At 41.0% G+C, this 18225-nt stretch overlaps 1 protein-coding gene across 1 annotated transcript; it reads right to left on the reverse strand.

Annotated features, from left to right (window-relative positions):
* Window positions 1-2920: 2920 nt before the first annotated feature.
* Window positions 2921-17762, reverse strand: CLRN1 (clarin 1). Its single transcript, XM_048507102.1, has 3 exons — window positions 17363-17762; window positions 6565-6744; window positions 2921-4017 (listed from the first exon to the last, which is right to left on the reverse strand). Exons 1-3 carry the CDS (start codon window positions 17613-17615, stop codon window positions 3752-3754), a joined length of 699 nt encoding a protein of 232 aa, XP_048363059.1. The 5' UTR covers window positions 17616-17762; the 3' UTR covers window positions 2921-3751.
* Between the last annotated feature and the right edge of the window lie 463 nt (window positions 17763-18225).

Below are 18225 nucleotides of genomic sequence, written 5' to 3' on the forward strand. Positions count from 1 at the left end.
TAGATTTTAAGGCATGACAGCAATCCAGATTGTTTCTTTGGGCTCCAGTTGCTGCCTACAATTATGCATTTGGACACAAAAACAGGAAAACAGGTTCCTTTATCCCAACTGTAACCCGTTATACATTTGCTGTGTGGAAGGGGCTTCAGTCTCCTCTTCTCCAACATGGTATAGTGGTAAAGAGTGGTGGACTTTAATCTGGAGAACCAGGTTTGATTCCCCACTCTTCCACATGAGCAGTGAACTCCTATCTGGAGAAGTGGATTTGATTCCCTATTCCCCCTCATGAAGCCTGCTGAGTAGTCATGGAACAGTCACAGTTCTCTCAGAACTTTTTAATTCCCCCCTACCTCACAAAGGGCCTCTTGTGGGGAGAGGAAGGGAATGTTGTAAGCCACTGAGAGTCTATACGTTAGAGAAAAGTGAGATATAAAAACCTATTCTTCTTCATAGAACAATTCCATAGGATGGGCTAGGCTGAAACTATGGGACTAAGCCAAGGTCATTTAGTTAACTTTGATAGAAGACCTGGTTCTCTCCGATCTGAGCCTGATACCTTGCTGAACTAAATAAGGATTGTTCCTGAGTTACTGAATATATAGCTACAGGCTAAGGCTGTATTCCTATGCATACTTTTATTTGAGCATAAACCAACTGAACCAAGGGTGGGGCGGGGGAGGGGGAGGGGGAGGTTAATTGCAAAGGACCAGGACCAGACTGCATGTGGTCTCTAAGTCTGAGCAATGCCAATGAGTAAAATATTGGTTTCTTTCTCCTATGCTTTCCCCTGAATTAATTTGGTCTGTTGTTTCCACAGCCAGCAATGTCTCAGACAGTAGCCATTAAAACCACTCAAGCAACTTGGAATGCTTGGGTTTCTTCCCTCCTTTTCCCCTTTAATTTGTTTCTTCCCTCCTTTTCCCCTTTAATTTGTTTCCCCCTCTTACCGTTGCATGTCATACAAAACCACCAGAATTTGCTGTCTCCACGCAGGCAAAAGATGAGCTTTTGTCTCAGGATGTAGCAAAGGATGTTTAACTGCTACAGTGCCGACTGGCCACATGCAGCGGTAGGATGGTTTCTGTGGAAATGTCAACGCTAACAAAACGGCCTCCCTGACAAGCTTAAGGTGAACCATGTTGTAATAGGTAAACACTGTTTTTTAAAAACATGCTGATATCAGTTTACATTTACACAGGGTCTTTCTCCTGAGGATCTTGCATCGGGTTTCCTGCATTAAACTTCACTTCTGTAGCATAGGATTCTTTTTGACTAGGTTTCTTTCTGACACAGAATCCATATCAAGTACCAGGCCTGAGTTGTGGAATATCTGAGAGAGGAATTGAGGAACCCCCAGATCAAGACCTGTAGCTATCCTTTGGTCTTGGTATTGTAACCATACCTCATTAAAAACTCTTGAGCAAATTTAGCAGTCATGGGATAAGAGTATTGGGGCCAGTACTATTCAATTTATTCATAAATGATCTAGAACTAGGGGGTAAGTAGTGTAGTGGCCACATTTGCAGAGGACACAAAATTATTCAGGATGGTGAAAACCAAGGATGACTGTGAAGATCTCCAAATGAATCTCCACAAATTAGGTAATTGGGTGACAATGTGGCAAATGAGTTCCAGTGTTGATAAGTGTAAAATTAAGCACACTGGCAAACCCCCCCCCCCCCCCTGTTTCAAATACAGCTAATGGGATTGTAATAGATAGCTCAATGAAAGTGTGAGTCCGGAGTTCTACAGTGGTAAAAAAGGCAAATTCTGTTTTGGGGATAATTAGGAATGGGATTGAAAATAAAACAACCACTGCTAGAATGCACCTGTGTAGATGTACAATTGTGGTCTCATTTGGAATACTGTGTACATTCCTGTCCACTGTATCTTTAAAAGGACATTGCAGAACTGGAAAAAGTACAGAAGAATGCAAGCAAAACGATTATGGGGTTAGAGCACTTTCCCTGTGAAGAAAGGCTGCAGAGCGTGAGAGTTTTCAGTTTAGAAAAATGATGACTAAGCAGAGGAAATGATAGAGGCTTATAACCGAGTAGAAATAACTTTTTATCCTCTCCCAAAATACTAGAATTTGAGGGTATCCAATTCAGTTGATGGGCCGCAGATTCAGGATGGGCATAATGAAATACTTCTTTACACAGAGAGTGATTAAAATGTGGAATTCTCTGCCAGAAGGTGGACTGATGATCGTAGGTGTAGACAGCTTTAAAAGGGGTTTAAACATATTCATGGAGGATAGGTCTATCAATGGCTACTAGCTATTGTGACTAAAGAGAGCTTCCATATTCAGAGGTAGTAAACTTCTAAATACTAGTGCCAGGAGGCAATACAGTGAAAGGCCTTGGCCTTTCTGTTGTTGAAGCTCCAGAGGAACTGTGTGAAATAGGATGCTGGACTAGCTGAACCACTGGTCTGATCCAGCAGTGTTCTTCTTATGTCTTTCAATTGTCAACTTGATAGTTGGTTTCTGCATGTACGTCTACATTTCTTTCTTTCTTTCTTTCTTTCTTTCTTTCTTTCTTTCTTTCTTTCTTTCTTTCTTTCTTTCTCTTTCTTTCTTTCTTTCTTTCTTTCTTTAACTAAAATAATTATTTCCTACCTTTCCTCATGGCTTGAGGTAAATTACGGATCACAACACAAAAAAAGCCCCAAATAATTTCCACCCCACCCCCAATGCCCTGCAGTGTGTGCTGCTATATTCACACATCATGGGAACCTGCTGCCAATTAGAACAAGTAAAATTTGAAAAAGCAGAGTCAGAAGGCAAGGAAATGAGGGGCAAGACACAATGGGCATTCTTCATCACAAGTTCCGAATGGGACCCTAAAGTGAGTTCCTATCATTGTCTTTTGTGTTTCACACAAATCTCCCAATGACAGCACGTGCACTTAAAAGGTAAGAGGGAAAGCATTTATTCCATGCTTGAATCATCATTATGCACATCAGAAGGAACAGACCTGAGATTTTAAACTGACAGTTCTAAAAGTGAAAATAGCAGTAAGGTTTTACAAAACAAGAGCAAAAATGTTCGGTCTCATGGTAAATAAAAAGTTGTAGGTAAAGCATTTAAGTCTCGCTCTTCGAACACTTAACACGAAACACAGTTCACTGAACAACATCTTTCGAAATAGACATTAGCATCTAAACTAACTCTCAGTAAACAGAATCTATGCTGCTGATTTGCACCTTTTCACAAAGCAACCTTTACTTCAGTTTTCTAGGCTAGACATTTGCTTCTTATGCGTAGTCTGAATCTGATACACAGATTTTTTAGTAGTAATGTATTTCATCATGCACAAATGTTTATGAACATACTCAATTGACTTACTACTGAAGAGGCTGCTTGTTTTGATGTCTGCTTCATTTAACCTTGGGAAATGGATATTTTTCTTGTATTACATCTCTCTAGTACTCCAGTCTAGAGGAACAAATGGTCGGCTGGATCCTTCTGTTCCCTACTGCTCAGTGAACAATCTTACATTTTTGGAAAGCTCCTTCTATTCATGGAATGACTGAAGGATCCTTTATGTAGAAAAAAGGAACCTCAAGATTCAACTAAAAAGTTATCATGTACTGAGAATAGTAGAACTCTTGAATATAACCATAACACATAGCTGAGATAGTTTATGTGCTAGTATATATCTTTAAATGTCCTTGGCTCATGCTCGATTAAAGACATTTATATTTGGTGCCGTTTGAGTAGAGCCAATACATGTAAATCAAAATATGCCTAATACATTAGATCGACTGCTCCATTTGCTGTCTCTGAATCTTTTGACTTTGAAAAAGGAAATTCAAATCCAGCAAGACGTATTAGCAAAATGTTCAGAAAGTGTACCAATGAGCACACTAGGATGATCCAAAAGGAATCTGCAAACTGCTCGCGGTGAGTCTTATATATAAAGGTTCCTTCTTTGTAATTAGCTATTTTCTCGGAAAGGTGATGGATTTTCACTTCTGATGAAAAGAGTATCATGATCAGACAACCACAAGAAACTGAAAGAGAAAAAAAGAGAAAATTACTGCTTTTCCTGTGTCCCCCCGCCCGCCCAATGAACCCAGTACTTCTGTTTTAGTGACATGTTAGTATTTATAAATCAGTACTCCAAATTATCTTGCTTTTCAGTGTGTTGTGTTGTAGGTCAGTCCAATGACTACTGGAATAAGACCCTGGGCAAGACACCTGAGACAACAGGATTTTAATGACCACCTGGCTAATGCGTTGATTAACGCTGGAATTGTGTCCCAGTAAAGTGTGCTCCTTGCACTGACCCTATCATGAAGAAAATATCCTCTAGCACAAACTGTTTTATAATAATAGTATTTACACAGCATATTCTGAGAGTTCCAAACACTTCACATATTTTAATCTTAACAATGATCATTACAGCTGTCCTGTAAAGTAGGTCAGTATCTTCATCCCAGACTGACCCAGAGAGTTTCTTGCTTGCTTGTCTAATGAGGTAAGATATGAGGTAAAGATATGAGGTAAAGACCACCCAGTTTCCCCTCATACTGACTATATCATACATCAGCTTTCTTGATAGCTGAAAAAGCAACACCCTTTGATGAACCAGTTGTCAAATGGCAGAGACCAACCAATAACTTATTTAGGGTGTTGTGGGTTTTCCGGGTTGCATGGGCGTGTTCCAGTAGCATTCTCTCTTGCACAATACGTAATTTGTTTGCTTGTGTGAAATAATTATTGTTCTCTTCCAACTGTAAATGAAAGAACTGATTCAGGAAGAAGAAGTTGTTTCTTCCTGTAAGGCATGTCTGATGGAAATTGTCTTGATTCCAAAGGTTTGGTCAATGTCGTTGAACTAGTTCTATGTTTCTAAGATCCAACACCCCATGCTGGGACATCATATGTGTACTTTAATTTCCTGGCTTTGTGGTTCAGTGTCTGTTACTTCACCACAGAAAGTTAGAATTCCCTCCTCCTATTATCTTGATACTCATACTCACTGTGTGAGTGTTCCTAATCTACTGTACTTAACTTCTCAACACAAGAGTGCTGCTTCAAATTCCTTTTTTTCTTGCATGTCTCTTTGGTAGCCTTATTTGCTGACTAATTTACAACTGGAAAGTTTGTGATCTCTATCATTAGCCAAAAATGTCCTCTCTGCAAATCCTGATTGTTACCATATAAAACATCTGCAAAGCAACTTATACTAATTTCTAGTTCCCTTCTAGCAGTGTTCTGCACATAAACCTATGCCTGCTTCCCATTTATCTCCTGGTATATTTTATGACACTTCACTATCTGTGTCAAGTTTAAACCCAGTTCTGTTCCCCTTCTATTCTTCCAGAAAATCTGATGGATTATCCACAGAATTGCCTGCCTCCAGGTCGGTCAACCATCACAATTATGGAAATTGGTGCACATTAGGTAATAATCACACTATTCTGCACCTGAAAGCTAAAGGATGAAAACATCCTACAGAAATACATTTCAAAACTTCTTCCTTTTAGTCACTCAAATACAGTGCAAAATATAGGTGATATGATTATATCATTTTCATTTGCCACTCGGGCATACACAGATGCCTTCAAAATAATTAAAAATGTACACAAAATGTATATTAGGCCAACTGCTTTTACAAATAAAATACACAATAGGCACAAATACTTCTGGATGAGTTGTTATTTCACCCAGGCTTTAACAAGCCTATTCCTGTAAATAATAAATACAAATCAAAATATTAGGTGTGCATACATTCATCACATACCCACACTGTGGTTTCCACCATAAGAACATAAGAACATAAGAACTAGCCTGCTGGATCAGACCAGAGTCCATCTAGTCCAGCACTCTGCTACTCGCAGTGGCCCACCAGGTGCCTTTGGGAGCTCACATGCAGGATGTGAAATCAATGGCCTTCTGCTGCTGCTGCTCCCGAGCACCTGGTCTGCTAAGGCAATTGCAATCTGAGATCAAGGCAGATCAAGATTGGTAGCCATAGATCGACTTCTCCTCCATAAATCTGTCCAAGCCCTTTTTAAAGCTATCCAGGTTAGTGGCCATCACCACCTCCTGTGGCAGCATATTCCAAACACCAATCACACGTTGTGTGAAGAAGTGTTTCCTTTTATTAGTCCCAATTCTTCCCCCCAGCATTTTCAATGAATGCCCTCTGGTTCTAGTATTGTGAGAAAGAGAGAAAAATTTCTCTCTGTCTTTCTCTTTCCACTTTCTCTTATCACTGCTCTGTCTTCAAAAGGAAAGCAAACATAACTCTCCCACTTATAATTTAAAGAAGCCCAGCAGCTAATTGCTTCAACCTGTGTATTGCAAAGTCCATTTTTCAATTAAATCCAGCAGGTGTAGTCCTTAAAGGAAAGCAATCATCGTTCTCCCAGATGTGAACGTGAACATCAGCAACAACTATAGGATGGATCCAGTGACCCTCTTTCACAGCAGTGGGGAAACTGAGCATGACAGAAATGCAAGCACAGGAACTGTGGTATCATATTTATAGCCAGCATTACAATACAATACAACAACCTTTAATATAGCCAGCATTATATCAAAAGACTTACATGAAATGAAGCTCCATAGGTACAGTCCTAATGGACCATGCAGTGTTTCATAGGGCTTGCCAAACGCATTGTACATGAAGAACCCAGTTCCAATTAGGGCAAACACTAAGAACACCATACAGAAGACGATGACACTAACGTGGATACTTGCAGGGATAATTTTAAAGAGATCTGGAAAAACTAAAGGAACAAAATAAGAAGGAATTATGCAAACATTACGCAAATGTATTATTTCATGGAAAACCGTAAATTCATGTAATCTTGTTATTATACCTCAGAACTGAGAGTGTACAGCACATTGCATGCAAATAGAAAGTTACCAATATAATTCTGAACAGTTATAAATTGTAAAAAAGGTAAAGTTTCCCCTTCAGTTGGGTACCACTGCGAGCAGTGATTTCATAGGCAAGCCTCTTTTGTGGGGTAGTTTGCCATTGCTTTCCCCAGTTATTCTTTAGCCCCTAGCAATGAGCTAGGTACTCATTCACCGACCAAGAAATGGCTGGCTGGCTGAGTTGACCATGAGCCAGCTGCCAGGATATCTGACCCACAGGGGGCTCAAACTTAACCACTGTGCCATCTAAATGCAGAAACATTTTGAAGAATTGTTTTGTGTTACAATGGTCAACAGAGAAAAACAGTCAATTTTACCCAGTTGTCTTGTTCACAGTTGATTATGTGTGTAAATAATCGTCATTTTGGCCTTTCAATAGTCACTGCCAACCTCAACCAACTTATGTGGTCATAGTTCTGCTTTTTAAAGAATTGTGTCTGAGAGATGCTACCGGTATCACAGGGCCTCCAAATAGTAACAATGACCATACATCTACGAACAATAGGATGTGTGAAAAGAGCAACATTTATGCATAATTGCTTTTATTTTCTTATGTGGATCCATTTTCTGAGAAATATTAGTATGTACTCTGGGGGTAGTATGAACTCTAATATTCAAGCAAAATTAGAGGGATACTTTTAAAATTTCATTTCAGTGTTGAGGCAAGGTATAAAAATTGACGCCTGGGTTTTGAAACAGGTCTTGTATGAGGAGAAGATGACTTTTTTTCATGTGATTCCTTTGGCATACATGAAAAAATGCAGCAGGAGCTCAACCACAGAAATCAAAATTACAGCACCAGCATCTTTTTCACTGTGGTAGCTGGGAAAAGTGCAGTTGCTGTTGTGGAGATAGCTGCTGTGGCTGTTATCCATGCAACATCTGTTTCACACACTATGCTTTTCATGTGATATACCCAGGAGAAAATAAGCCAGTAGTTTTGCATATGCTTTTTGTTATAACAGATATGTATAAATTAGACTGTGGAAAATCTTTGATAAGGGTGATCAATGGCAGGATGTGTTTATGAGCTTGTCTTGTAGAATGTCAGGTCCATGTGGCAAGAATTAGGTACCAAAGAGGCAGCCTTCATCAGGAGAATGACCTCGAAGTTCAGAAGAGAGGACTAGCCTAGTAGCTCCCACACAAGTCACAGGGGATCTTGTAACCATACTTAGCAAGGATTATTGGTTATTCGGGGTCATCTGGCCAGGGGAATTGTAGTCTGTAACATTTATACCTAGGCTTGAATCACTGAACGTTTTCTCATCCGCCCTGCAGTGCAGAGAAGAAATTGGTGCCCAGGTTTCACAGTTCCTGCTCTGAGTGTCACAATGACTGAAAGATGTTCTGCAAACAATTCAGTAAACACAATTAGACTGGAGCCTTGTAACAGGGCGGATGAGATCCTGTCCACATAGAGTGCATGCAACTATATGAAGAAAGTAGTCACACATAAGGCAGATTTGGACTGCTGAGAAGTCTGAACGTTTTTGTGGAAACAGAGAAAAATGCAGGAGATGGTAGAGCTGGTTGTCTGTTCATTGAGCAAGATTCAAGTTCAGTAGCACCAACAAGATTAAAGAGTCGAAGTTTCTTTCAGCGGACTCTCAAAAGCTTATACCATGAAAACTTTGTTCATCCCTACTGGACTTAAATCTAGCTCTTCTACTGCAGACCAGCATGAAATTGTCTGTTCGTTGTTTATTTATTTATCTTATTTAACTTATATGCCATCCTTCCCTCACAAGCTCAGAACAGCTTCCAACATACTATAAACAATAAAAACATAAATTAAATTAATATTGCAATTAAAATCTCAGGTGACAGTACGTCCAATCACTTTACATATGATAACACCCACCCTTATCTTATTACTTAGCAAGTGAGAACCAAACTGTATGAGATCTTCAGACTGTAAAAAGCATATGTATGGAGAAAGTTCCCTGCTTTGTTTTGGGGTCACTGTGTAAAGAAGAAGGAAGTTGGGAGTGTTGTATGTTTTCTGGGCTGTTTGGCTGCGTTCTAGCAGCATTTTCTCCTGACGTTTTGCCTGCAGCCACAGATGCAGGCAAAACATCAGGAGAAAATGCTACTAGAACACGGCCATACAGCCCGGAAACCACACAACACTCCAGTGATTCCGGCCATGAAAGCCTTCAACAATACAAGAAGGAAGTTAACTCTTTCTCTATAGCATTCTCCTAGTTGAAAATGTACATTCCCCAGGATGTTTTAAGCCCTGGAAAGCGGGGTGGGGAGTAGCCAAACAATATGCCTCCCACATTTGGCTGAGTCTCTAAATATTCCTCCTCATTTCCCTCTGAACTTCAGGGAAATTTTACTCAGGCTTAAATGAAGGATGAAGAAAGTCTGGCAATGATTCTCTGATCTCCTCCAGCTTCCTCTGCCCTTGGGGAACTTTCAGAATTCTTAAGTCAAATTGGTAGCTACTTTTCAAGTGCTAAATATAACCAGCAGCCGGAATCTAAGGCAACAAAACCCCTTCCATTAGTCTGCTGGGACTCAACCCATTTATCCCAGAGCACAAGACCTTGGCATCCGACCACTTCGGAAGGGGAGGAGAGACCACAATACCCTTTCCATTTGCCTGCTTCAACCCATGTGCATATTGTATCAATCTTGTGTTAGCTGCCTTGATTTTTCCTCGAGGAAAAGAAACACTGGATAAAATATATGAAATCAATGTAACACAGGTCTATGGATTTTTTTTGTCTTGACTGCATGTAGTTCCATACCTGCATTATATTTCAAAAGAAAACAGAACCTGCTGTATTTCAAATGAAAACAGCCTGAGCATATTTGGCAAGAGTGATAATTCCCAAACTGTTTGACTGGGCAAACTAATATGAGTTAAATGAATGTTCGGAGCTTTCTGTTTTAGAAAAAGATGAGAGGACGTGATATAGGTTTATAAAACTGCTTACATGCTGGACTAAGTTGAGAGGACTTCTCACTCTCTCATAATTCTAGAACAGGGCTATGTAGCCATTTGGCCTAAGTTCCATAAAATGCACTGTCTACTTGAAAAGGTGTTGGATATCAGGTTGCCAGGTCCTCTCTGGCTACTGGCAGGGGACAGAGGGATAGGGTTAGCAGATCCATGCTGGGACACTCCTGGAGATTTAGGGATGGATATTTAGGACAGGCACTTCAGCAACACAGAGTCCACCTTCCCAAGCATCGTTTTCTCAAGGGGAACTCAATTGCAGTCTGGAGATGAGCTGTAAATCTGGGGGATCCCTGGGTCCTACCTGGAGATTGGCATTCCTATTTGGGTACCAGCAAACTAGTAGCAGTCCAGGTATGGGAGCCAGTGTTGGGCATAAGCTATACCTGTTGCCTGTTCCTGCTTCACTGGTCCCAGTACAGCTGCCCTTGCCTTTGTTTCCTGGGTTGAGATCTGGCCCCAGATGCCAAATATAATGGTCTGTTGTGCTGCTGTCAGCATGCAAGCCACAGTTTGTGTACCTCAGTAATAGAACTTTAGGGCATTCAATGAAGTCAACAGTATATTCAGCACAAACAAAATAAAGCGCTTCTTCACAAAATGTATCATTAACTTTTGGAACTCACTGCCCCATGATTTAGCAACAGTTTATTGCCTTCAGAGACCTTAAATTGGGTTAGACAAAACAAATGGACATGATGTTCTAAAAAACCCCAAACACCCTGCATGTTCAGAGGAAATATAACTCTTAATGTCAATTTCTGGAGAGCGGTAACAAGAGAAGGCTTTGCCCTCCATGAGGTTGCTTGTTGGCCAGTGTGGGAAACAGGAAGATGGACTCCCTGAACCATTGGTCTGATCCTCTTATTTTGCAAGAAGAAGGTCCCAAAGCCTGAAATCTTTAGCTGAAGATCTCTAGCAGCAAGAGACGGGGAAGTCCTCCCTCTGCATCTGGAGTTGCTGCCAGTCAGAGTATACAATACTCAGCTTGATGGACCTATGGTCCGAGACAGTATAAAGCAGATTCATGCAATTCAGTCCAGTAATTAAAGGCCCTGTGCATAGAATCACCTGTAGAGGAGGCTGCAGAAGTCTCTTTTGCGTTTTCTTTGCTGCAGCTTCTCTGCAACCAGTTGAGTCCAATGAAGGTGCAGTACCAACAACTGCCATCAGGGGATGCTGTCCACTGCTCTCTTGCACCATCTAAAGAAAATCCTTAGAGGGATGCGAGAGAAAAGAGTGCCTCCCATTTTTAATTCAGAAAAGAAATGAATGCCATAACTATTAACGGTTTGGAAATGCTGCACTAGATCAAAGGATAAATGAAATGAAGCATTGGAAATGGGGAGGGGAAGGGGTTGGTCAAGGTTTTGGCTGTTCGTTCAAAGTAATGAACTCAATTTCCTTACTATAGATACGCAAGAAGTAAACACACACTTACTGAAACCCAAGTGGTCTATAAATTAGGTTTGCTGTAAAAGGGTAATTCTTAAATACTTTGGTGCATTTCATGACAGCGGATATTTTATAATGAATCCTAGAATACAGTTTAACGGCCCCCAGTCTGCGGGGGTATGATTAAACCAGGCCTAATAACTCCCTGAAACTGCCTCGCTGTGCTTAGAACGTGCTGAGAGAGCACGCTTATATAGGAAGCTCAGATAAATTTATCTACCATGTCAAATATAAATTACAAGCAAGTGGGTTGTAGTCCATAATGCAGTCAGTAGAGAAAAAAAATCTACCTAAGGTTTAGCCAGCTTCATCTGATCTAGTCATATTTTCCATGTTTGCTTCATTATCACCTTTTTTCCCCCTCCTTGATTGACCTCACTGATATCCAATGGGAAATCTTCAGTTAATGAATTAAACTCATGTGTGGAGATTGTGGTTGCATAGAGACAAACAACTGGAGTTTGCTCATGATGAGTTCAACCCCCATAGCTACGAATCCCAAGCTTGTAACCTAGAAACATTGTCCTGGGAGCACACCCCATTGAGTAAAGTGAGAATTATTTCCAAGTAGACCTTGTTAGAATTGCTTGTTACTGGGAAAGAAATCTCAGTTTGTTAAGAGCCCTCATAGTTGGATGCCACGTGAAGCACCATTGATAGAAGGTTTCAGTTCTCAATTTTTTACTTCTGTTTTTCAAGGATGAAAAGGTGACAGAAAAAAGGAGAGAGGGCACGAATCTGAGCACTGACTCGGCCAATCACAGACAAACTGCTTCATTCCTGGAGCTTTTTCTCTCTTAATCAGATGTTTAGATTTTTAAAATTTTCTGGAACAAGTAACAGCGACAGCAATCAGTAGAGAAGAGTAGGAAATCAGCCTCTAATCTGTTTATCTGTATGACTAAATGAAAAGCAAAGTAGTTTACAAAACTGACGTTATTTGGAATATTGCTAACTGTTATCTTAATGTTGTAAAATAATACAAGGGAACACAGCAAGTTTTTAAAAAATATTATGGAAAGCCAATGTGATATATTGGAAACTGACAGACTAGATTCAGAGAGATCTGCGTTCAAGTCTCTACCTCACCCCAAAGTTCAGTTGATGAACTGGGACCAGTTATTCTGGCTGTAATCCTAAAAATTTAATCCTCAATTATTTATTTAATTTTTAATGTAATGTAATGTAATTCCTTTATTCTCTGTCTTTTTCCCCAGTGGAGACCTCAAAGGGAGGCTTGACCCGAGAGTCAGAGAGATAGAGCGGTCAAGTCACTGGGCATCCTTTCTCTACTGCTCTGACACTACCACTTTGATGTGTAGATTGCTATTCATGGGGAAATTTCCTGCTTCTTCTTGCACCTCCAACTGAATGCATGCACACTTCTCCATTTTGCAACCATGAGATACAGGATGCAGGTCCTTTATCACCTGCTATCCTGGTTAATTAGACTCAATTAGGGAACTATATTCACTTCGGAATTTGGAGTTCCTACAATAGACATAGTATATTACTGGTAGTTTAAATAGACAAAAGGCTCTGAGTTATTTTGTTCTTGGCACACTCATAGATTAGATGAGATGTTGCTGCATACGTGAAAGCCTTGTGCACTCTGCTAAACTACTGGTTCTCAAGGGACCAAGATTCTCGAATTCCAGCACTTTGTGCTCATATAACACAATGGTGTAACACGGATGCTGGCACAATAACAATGGCATAGGAGCCGAAATGGGTGACATCAGGGCATGGTGGAGGAAGCGGAGTTAGTCCCTTCAGAATGTGTTTCCACCCCTGCCAAAGGCATTTTGTTGCTGTTGCTTTTCATAGGCTGCCAGCAGAGAGGGGGGTACAGAATGTACCAGGTTTTGCTTTTATATTTTTTTAAAGCAAGACTCCAGCTCTTAGGGTAGCAAGGAATACTTAACAATATATGAATAACATTTATCAAAATCTCAGAAGCCAGAAGAGCAGCTGAATAAAATTTCCAGTGGTTGGGATGGGTCTTCCGTGTTCTTTCCCATAACTGGTCCAATTAGAGTAAAAATGTTACCAAGGTAGTAAAAAAGACAGATGACATGACATAGAGCAAAAAACGTGTGTCAATTTGCCTACATTTATACATGACACTAATTCAGCTTTTCTTAGTACAGAAATATGTGTTGTTTGGATGCAAAATTTTACTTTTGAGAACAGCGCAGGTTATACAGCTAAGAGGCCTTTCTATTATTGTGATGCCACGCACACTACTGCATTGTAAAGCTTTTTCCTCTAGGTCGCTACTTTTAGAACTTCTGCACAGCATTTCTTTTTTATAGGTGACTATCAGGGAAAAGTTAACCCAGTCGCAACATTTCTCTAGAAGCAAAAACATCCCTTTATTATAATGGATGAATCCATGGGCCAGCGGCCTTTAGAAAATAAACTGCTGACCCAGAAACTGACGGGAGCCAGAGTCAATGAAGCAGAAGGCATTCCTGAGCTTGAATGGGTTTTACAGGCAGAGCAAATTCATTTTACAATTATCAGAGATATAGTGGCCAACAGGGGAAAAAATTTAATGGGAGCATGCAGAGGACCCAAACAGAGATGATAATTTAGTCCCCAGTCAGGCTACCAGGGCTTTGCTGGATGAAAATGCAAATATATTTATTGTACATAAACTATACTGAGTCCTGGAACATTTATAGCAACATATAGAGATAGTTTGTAGAAGTGATGGTGAATATAGTGAACATCAACGAAGGTCTTCCAGTAAGGTCTTCTTAATGAAAAATGCATCGGCTCTCATTTTTGTTCCCAAATCGGTTACTGTCAGATACCAGAAACACATGAATCTTCTTTATACTGAATCAGAGCCATGGTCTATTGAGGGCAGGACTGGCTACACTGACTGGCAGCAAGATCTTTGGTCAAGGTTTTTCACATCATCTACTATTTGATCCTTTCAGCTGGAGTTGGTTCATTTTGCTACAGGAAAAAAAAAACATCATAAGGAGAGAGATTTAGTTGGCCTCGTCCTAAAAGGCCACTTTCTCATTCCCCATGAAGAGTGGAAAGCAAGAGCCAAACAGTATGTGAGCCAAACAGTATGTGAGTATGTGAAGCCAAGCTCCAGCTTGGAGACTATTGTCCGTCAAGGAGACTATTGTCCCCATGTGCCAACACTGGGATCCATAGGCCTGCTCCTATAAGCCACTATTGTGCTTCTGATGACATGCACATACACAGGTGGGGCCTGGGAGTAAGTGTGCTGGCTCTGCACCTGTCTACGCACTGGACTATGATCATGGCATCTATGTGTGCGTACAATGTATGCATGTAGCCTCCATGCCTGTGACTGGGATTTTTTTTAAAAAAAACTGTGTCTTATCATGGAAATAGAACTTAAGAACAAAAAGAAGAGTTTTAATTTATACCCCATCTTTTTCTCCTGTAAGGCGACTCAAGGTGGCTTACAAGCTCCTTTCCCTTCCTCTCCCCACAACGAACACCTTGTGAGGTAGGTGGAGTTGAGAGAGTTCCGAAGAACTATGACTAGCCCAAGGTCACCCAGCAGGAATTTAGGAGTGCAGAAACACATCTGGTTCATCACATAAGTTTCTGCCACACAGGTGGAGGAGTGGGGAATCAAACCCGGTTCTCCAGATTGAAATCTACCTACTCTTAACCACGACACCACGCTGGCTCTCGCTTACCTGCATACATTATGTATTCACACAGCCACTATGAGCTTTTTCACTGGTGAAAATGGAAAGCCACCAAAAAGATTATACTGGGCAAGGATGTAGGTAAGGGGGGTGTCCTGGGTTTAACCCCCCCTTACATGTCCGAAGCTCCGCCCCCCGTTTGTGATTTTTTTTGTATTTTTAAGTGTTTTTTCCCCAGTTTTTGGCCTTCAGGGGACGCAATTTTTAGGCTAGCAGCACCAAAATTTCGGGGATTTTTTGAGAGATTCTCCTGATGATACCACCCAGGTTTGGTGAGGTTTGATTCAGGGGGTCCAAAGTTATGGACTCCCAAAAGGGGTGGCCCATCCCCCATTGTTTCCAATGGGAGATAATAGGAGATGGGGGCTACACTTTTGAGGGTCCATAACTTTCGACCCCCTGAACCAAACTTCACCAAAGCTGGGTGGTATTATCAGGAGAGTCTCCTAAAGATACACTGAAATTTTGGTGCTGCTAGCTGAACAATTACACCCCTGACAGCAGGCACCTCCCAATTTTCCCCAGATTCTCCTTTTAAATCCACCCCCATCGACATGGATTTAAAAGGAGAATCTGAGGTCCCCAGTTTAAACATTGGAAGTGATGCTGTTTCAGGGTGGGGGATAATCCACCCCAAAACAGCATCACTTTCAATGTTGTTTTAACTGGTGACCCCAGATTCTCCCTTTAAGGTGGATTTAAAAGGAGAATCTGTGCTCCCAAGTTTAAACACCATTGAAAGTGATGCTGTTTGGGGGTGGATTCCAGTATCACAGTGGTGACCCATGGGGGCGGGGCCCGCAAAACTCAGATTTTGCACCGGGCTCCATTTTCCCGAGCTATGCCTCTGCCTGGAGGGGAGGGCAGAAAGGGCTGCCGGCTGCCGGCTGGGAGCACAGCTGGTGGGTGGGTGGGTGGGGTAGGGGAGTCTGCCATTCCTGGCCTTGGAGAGCTACTTTTATAAGCACTGAGGCTGGGGGCGGGGCTTGGGGAGGCATGGACATGCCCCAGGGTTGGTGGGGGCGTGGCCCCTTCCCCCAAACCCACCCTATTAAAAATCTATACCTACGTCCCTGATACTGAGGATGGTGGGACCTCTTTGGACAAAAGCCATATGTGACATGGGCTATAATGAGAAAGGGAATTGGCCAAGATTGAGCAAAAAACCTCGGTGGTTAGGGGCACTCATTTCCACTCCCCCTCTATGTGTGCTGATTCCAACACTTGATGTTGTTTGAGAGCACTATTATTTTAGAGCAGCAGGTCATGGGATTACTGGACTGTTTGTCATTCAAGGAGCAACATTATCTTAATTAATCAACCTAAAAAGGTGACTTTACAGCTTCTTATTTCCTTTACTAGGCTAATCTGAAAATCCATAGCCATCTGCAACTTGAAAAAGTAGAAGATAAACATATTGTCACAGCAGGGGGAAATAACAAGGAAAACTTTCAGAGACATTCTACTCAGCCAGCTACAGAATTTAATTAGGCAAAATGGTTCTGAGTAATAATATAAATGACTACGGTCAACTAACCACCTTTGCAGAAAGAGGGTGCGATCCTTCTCATGTATACAATGTTGGCTGTGCACCAGAAATGAGTCACACAAGCAATGCTGTCTCTGCAGATGCTTGCAAATTATTTCTGGTAAGAATGTCAATGGGAGGTGGTATGCTGTAACTACTGCGTAGATAACCAGGCTCTCTCTCTATAATATGATGCTCTGCATAAGCTAAGAATGGGTCTCACTAGTCATGTTATGTATCTGGCTATTTACTTTTCTCCTTCATGATTGACTGCAAAACAGTCATTCCATGCAGCTCTGTCTATGCCATTCATCACGTTTCTAGCACAAATGAAGCTTCTCAAGATTCAATAAATGCATTTAAATTTTTAATTTTCTCATTCTCTGCTTCTCCTGGATACAAAAGGAGTATCTGTGGTAGTTCTGTCTCTCTGTTTCTTTCCACTGTTTTCCAGAAAACTGAAGAGGAATAACAAAGACACTGTCTGAAAAGAATGTTAGGGTTGCAATTCTGTGCACACTTACTTGGATATGTTTCCTACTGAATATATTGTGTTTCACCACTGAGTCAAGGTACAAAGGATCTGGCTGCTGCATGCTAGTTCCTAGTTTAACAAACATGGCATTATTGAAGTATTGATAATGCAGAAGAAGCACACGGACTGTCTTGCAACAACCTTATTTCATATTTCTTTGGTGTAGATCCTTTTAACAGAATATGAATCCGTTCATGCGCATATCTGTCATACCACAAAAAAAACATGCAGCCAAGTACTGAATAATTCAAATGTCATTGTTACTTACATGAAAACTGAAAAGGTCTCCCTCCTAGCCCACATTGTCTAACTCTCTCTCCATAGAAAAGTCCATACCGGATTTCACCAATAAACTTCTCTAATTCTGGTCCAGTCGCATTGACAAGCAGGGCTCCCGTTTTGCAAAGGATTCTTCCTTTGATCCACAGCTGAGTTCCTATGGCTCCTGCAATGCTCAGAGCACAAGCAAAACTTAACACACCAGCTATGCAGAAAACAACTTTCTTCTGTTGGGCTGGCATATATAATCCTAAAAGGCATTCAAGCAACTTGGGGGGTAGGGGGGGGAAAGAATCAGTCCCCAGCGAAACCTTTAGCAAAGTGTATTTTCCAGCATATGCTCTCTGTGCAACTTGAGAACAAAGGTTTAAGGTAACAGATGGAACCCTCTGTGTAATTTGATGAATGCCTCCCCATCTTCACAGCCCTCCGTCTGATTGGGCGAGCTGACAATTTCAGAAGCAGACTTGGCTCTCTCTGGTTAAGTTAGCAGCACAGAGACGTTATAGAGGTTTACGTTTGGAGATGTGTTAAACTTTAGAGCGGTGGAATATTTACAGTGATATTTATCTGGTTGTTACTGAATACTGCACAGAAAAGAAAGAAGGTCATTTTGGAGTATTGTGCGTATTCATTTTTCTTATGAAACAATTGGAACTGGTATGTCTAAGTGAGGGACTTGAATGGAGAGCAGATGGAAGTATTATTAGTTGTCCCCACAAAGTGGTTAATTTTGAATGCTCTTTCTCGGTCTACTTTGGGTCCATGTAAATCAGTGTAAATTTAAGTATCCTTGTTTAGCTGATAGGAAAATTGGAGTATTTATTACCTTCCCATCCCGGCAGAATTATT

Source organism: Sphaerodactylus townsendi, linkage group LG08, assembly GCF_021028975.2.
Source record: "Sphaerodactylus townsendi isolate TG3544 linkage group LG08, MPM_Stown_v2.3, whole genome shotgun sequence".
NCBI lineage: Eukaryota > Metazoa > Chordata > Lepidosauria > Squamata > Sphaerodactylidae > Sphaerodactylus > Sphaerodactylus townsendi.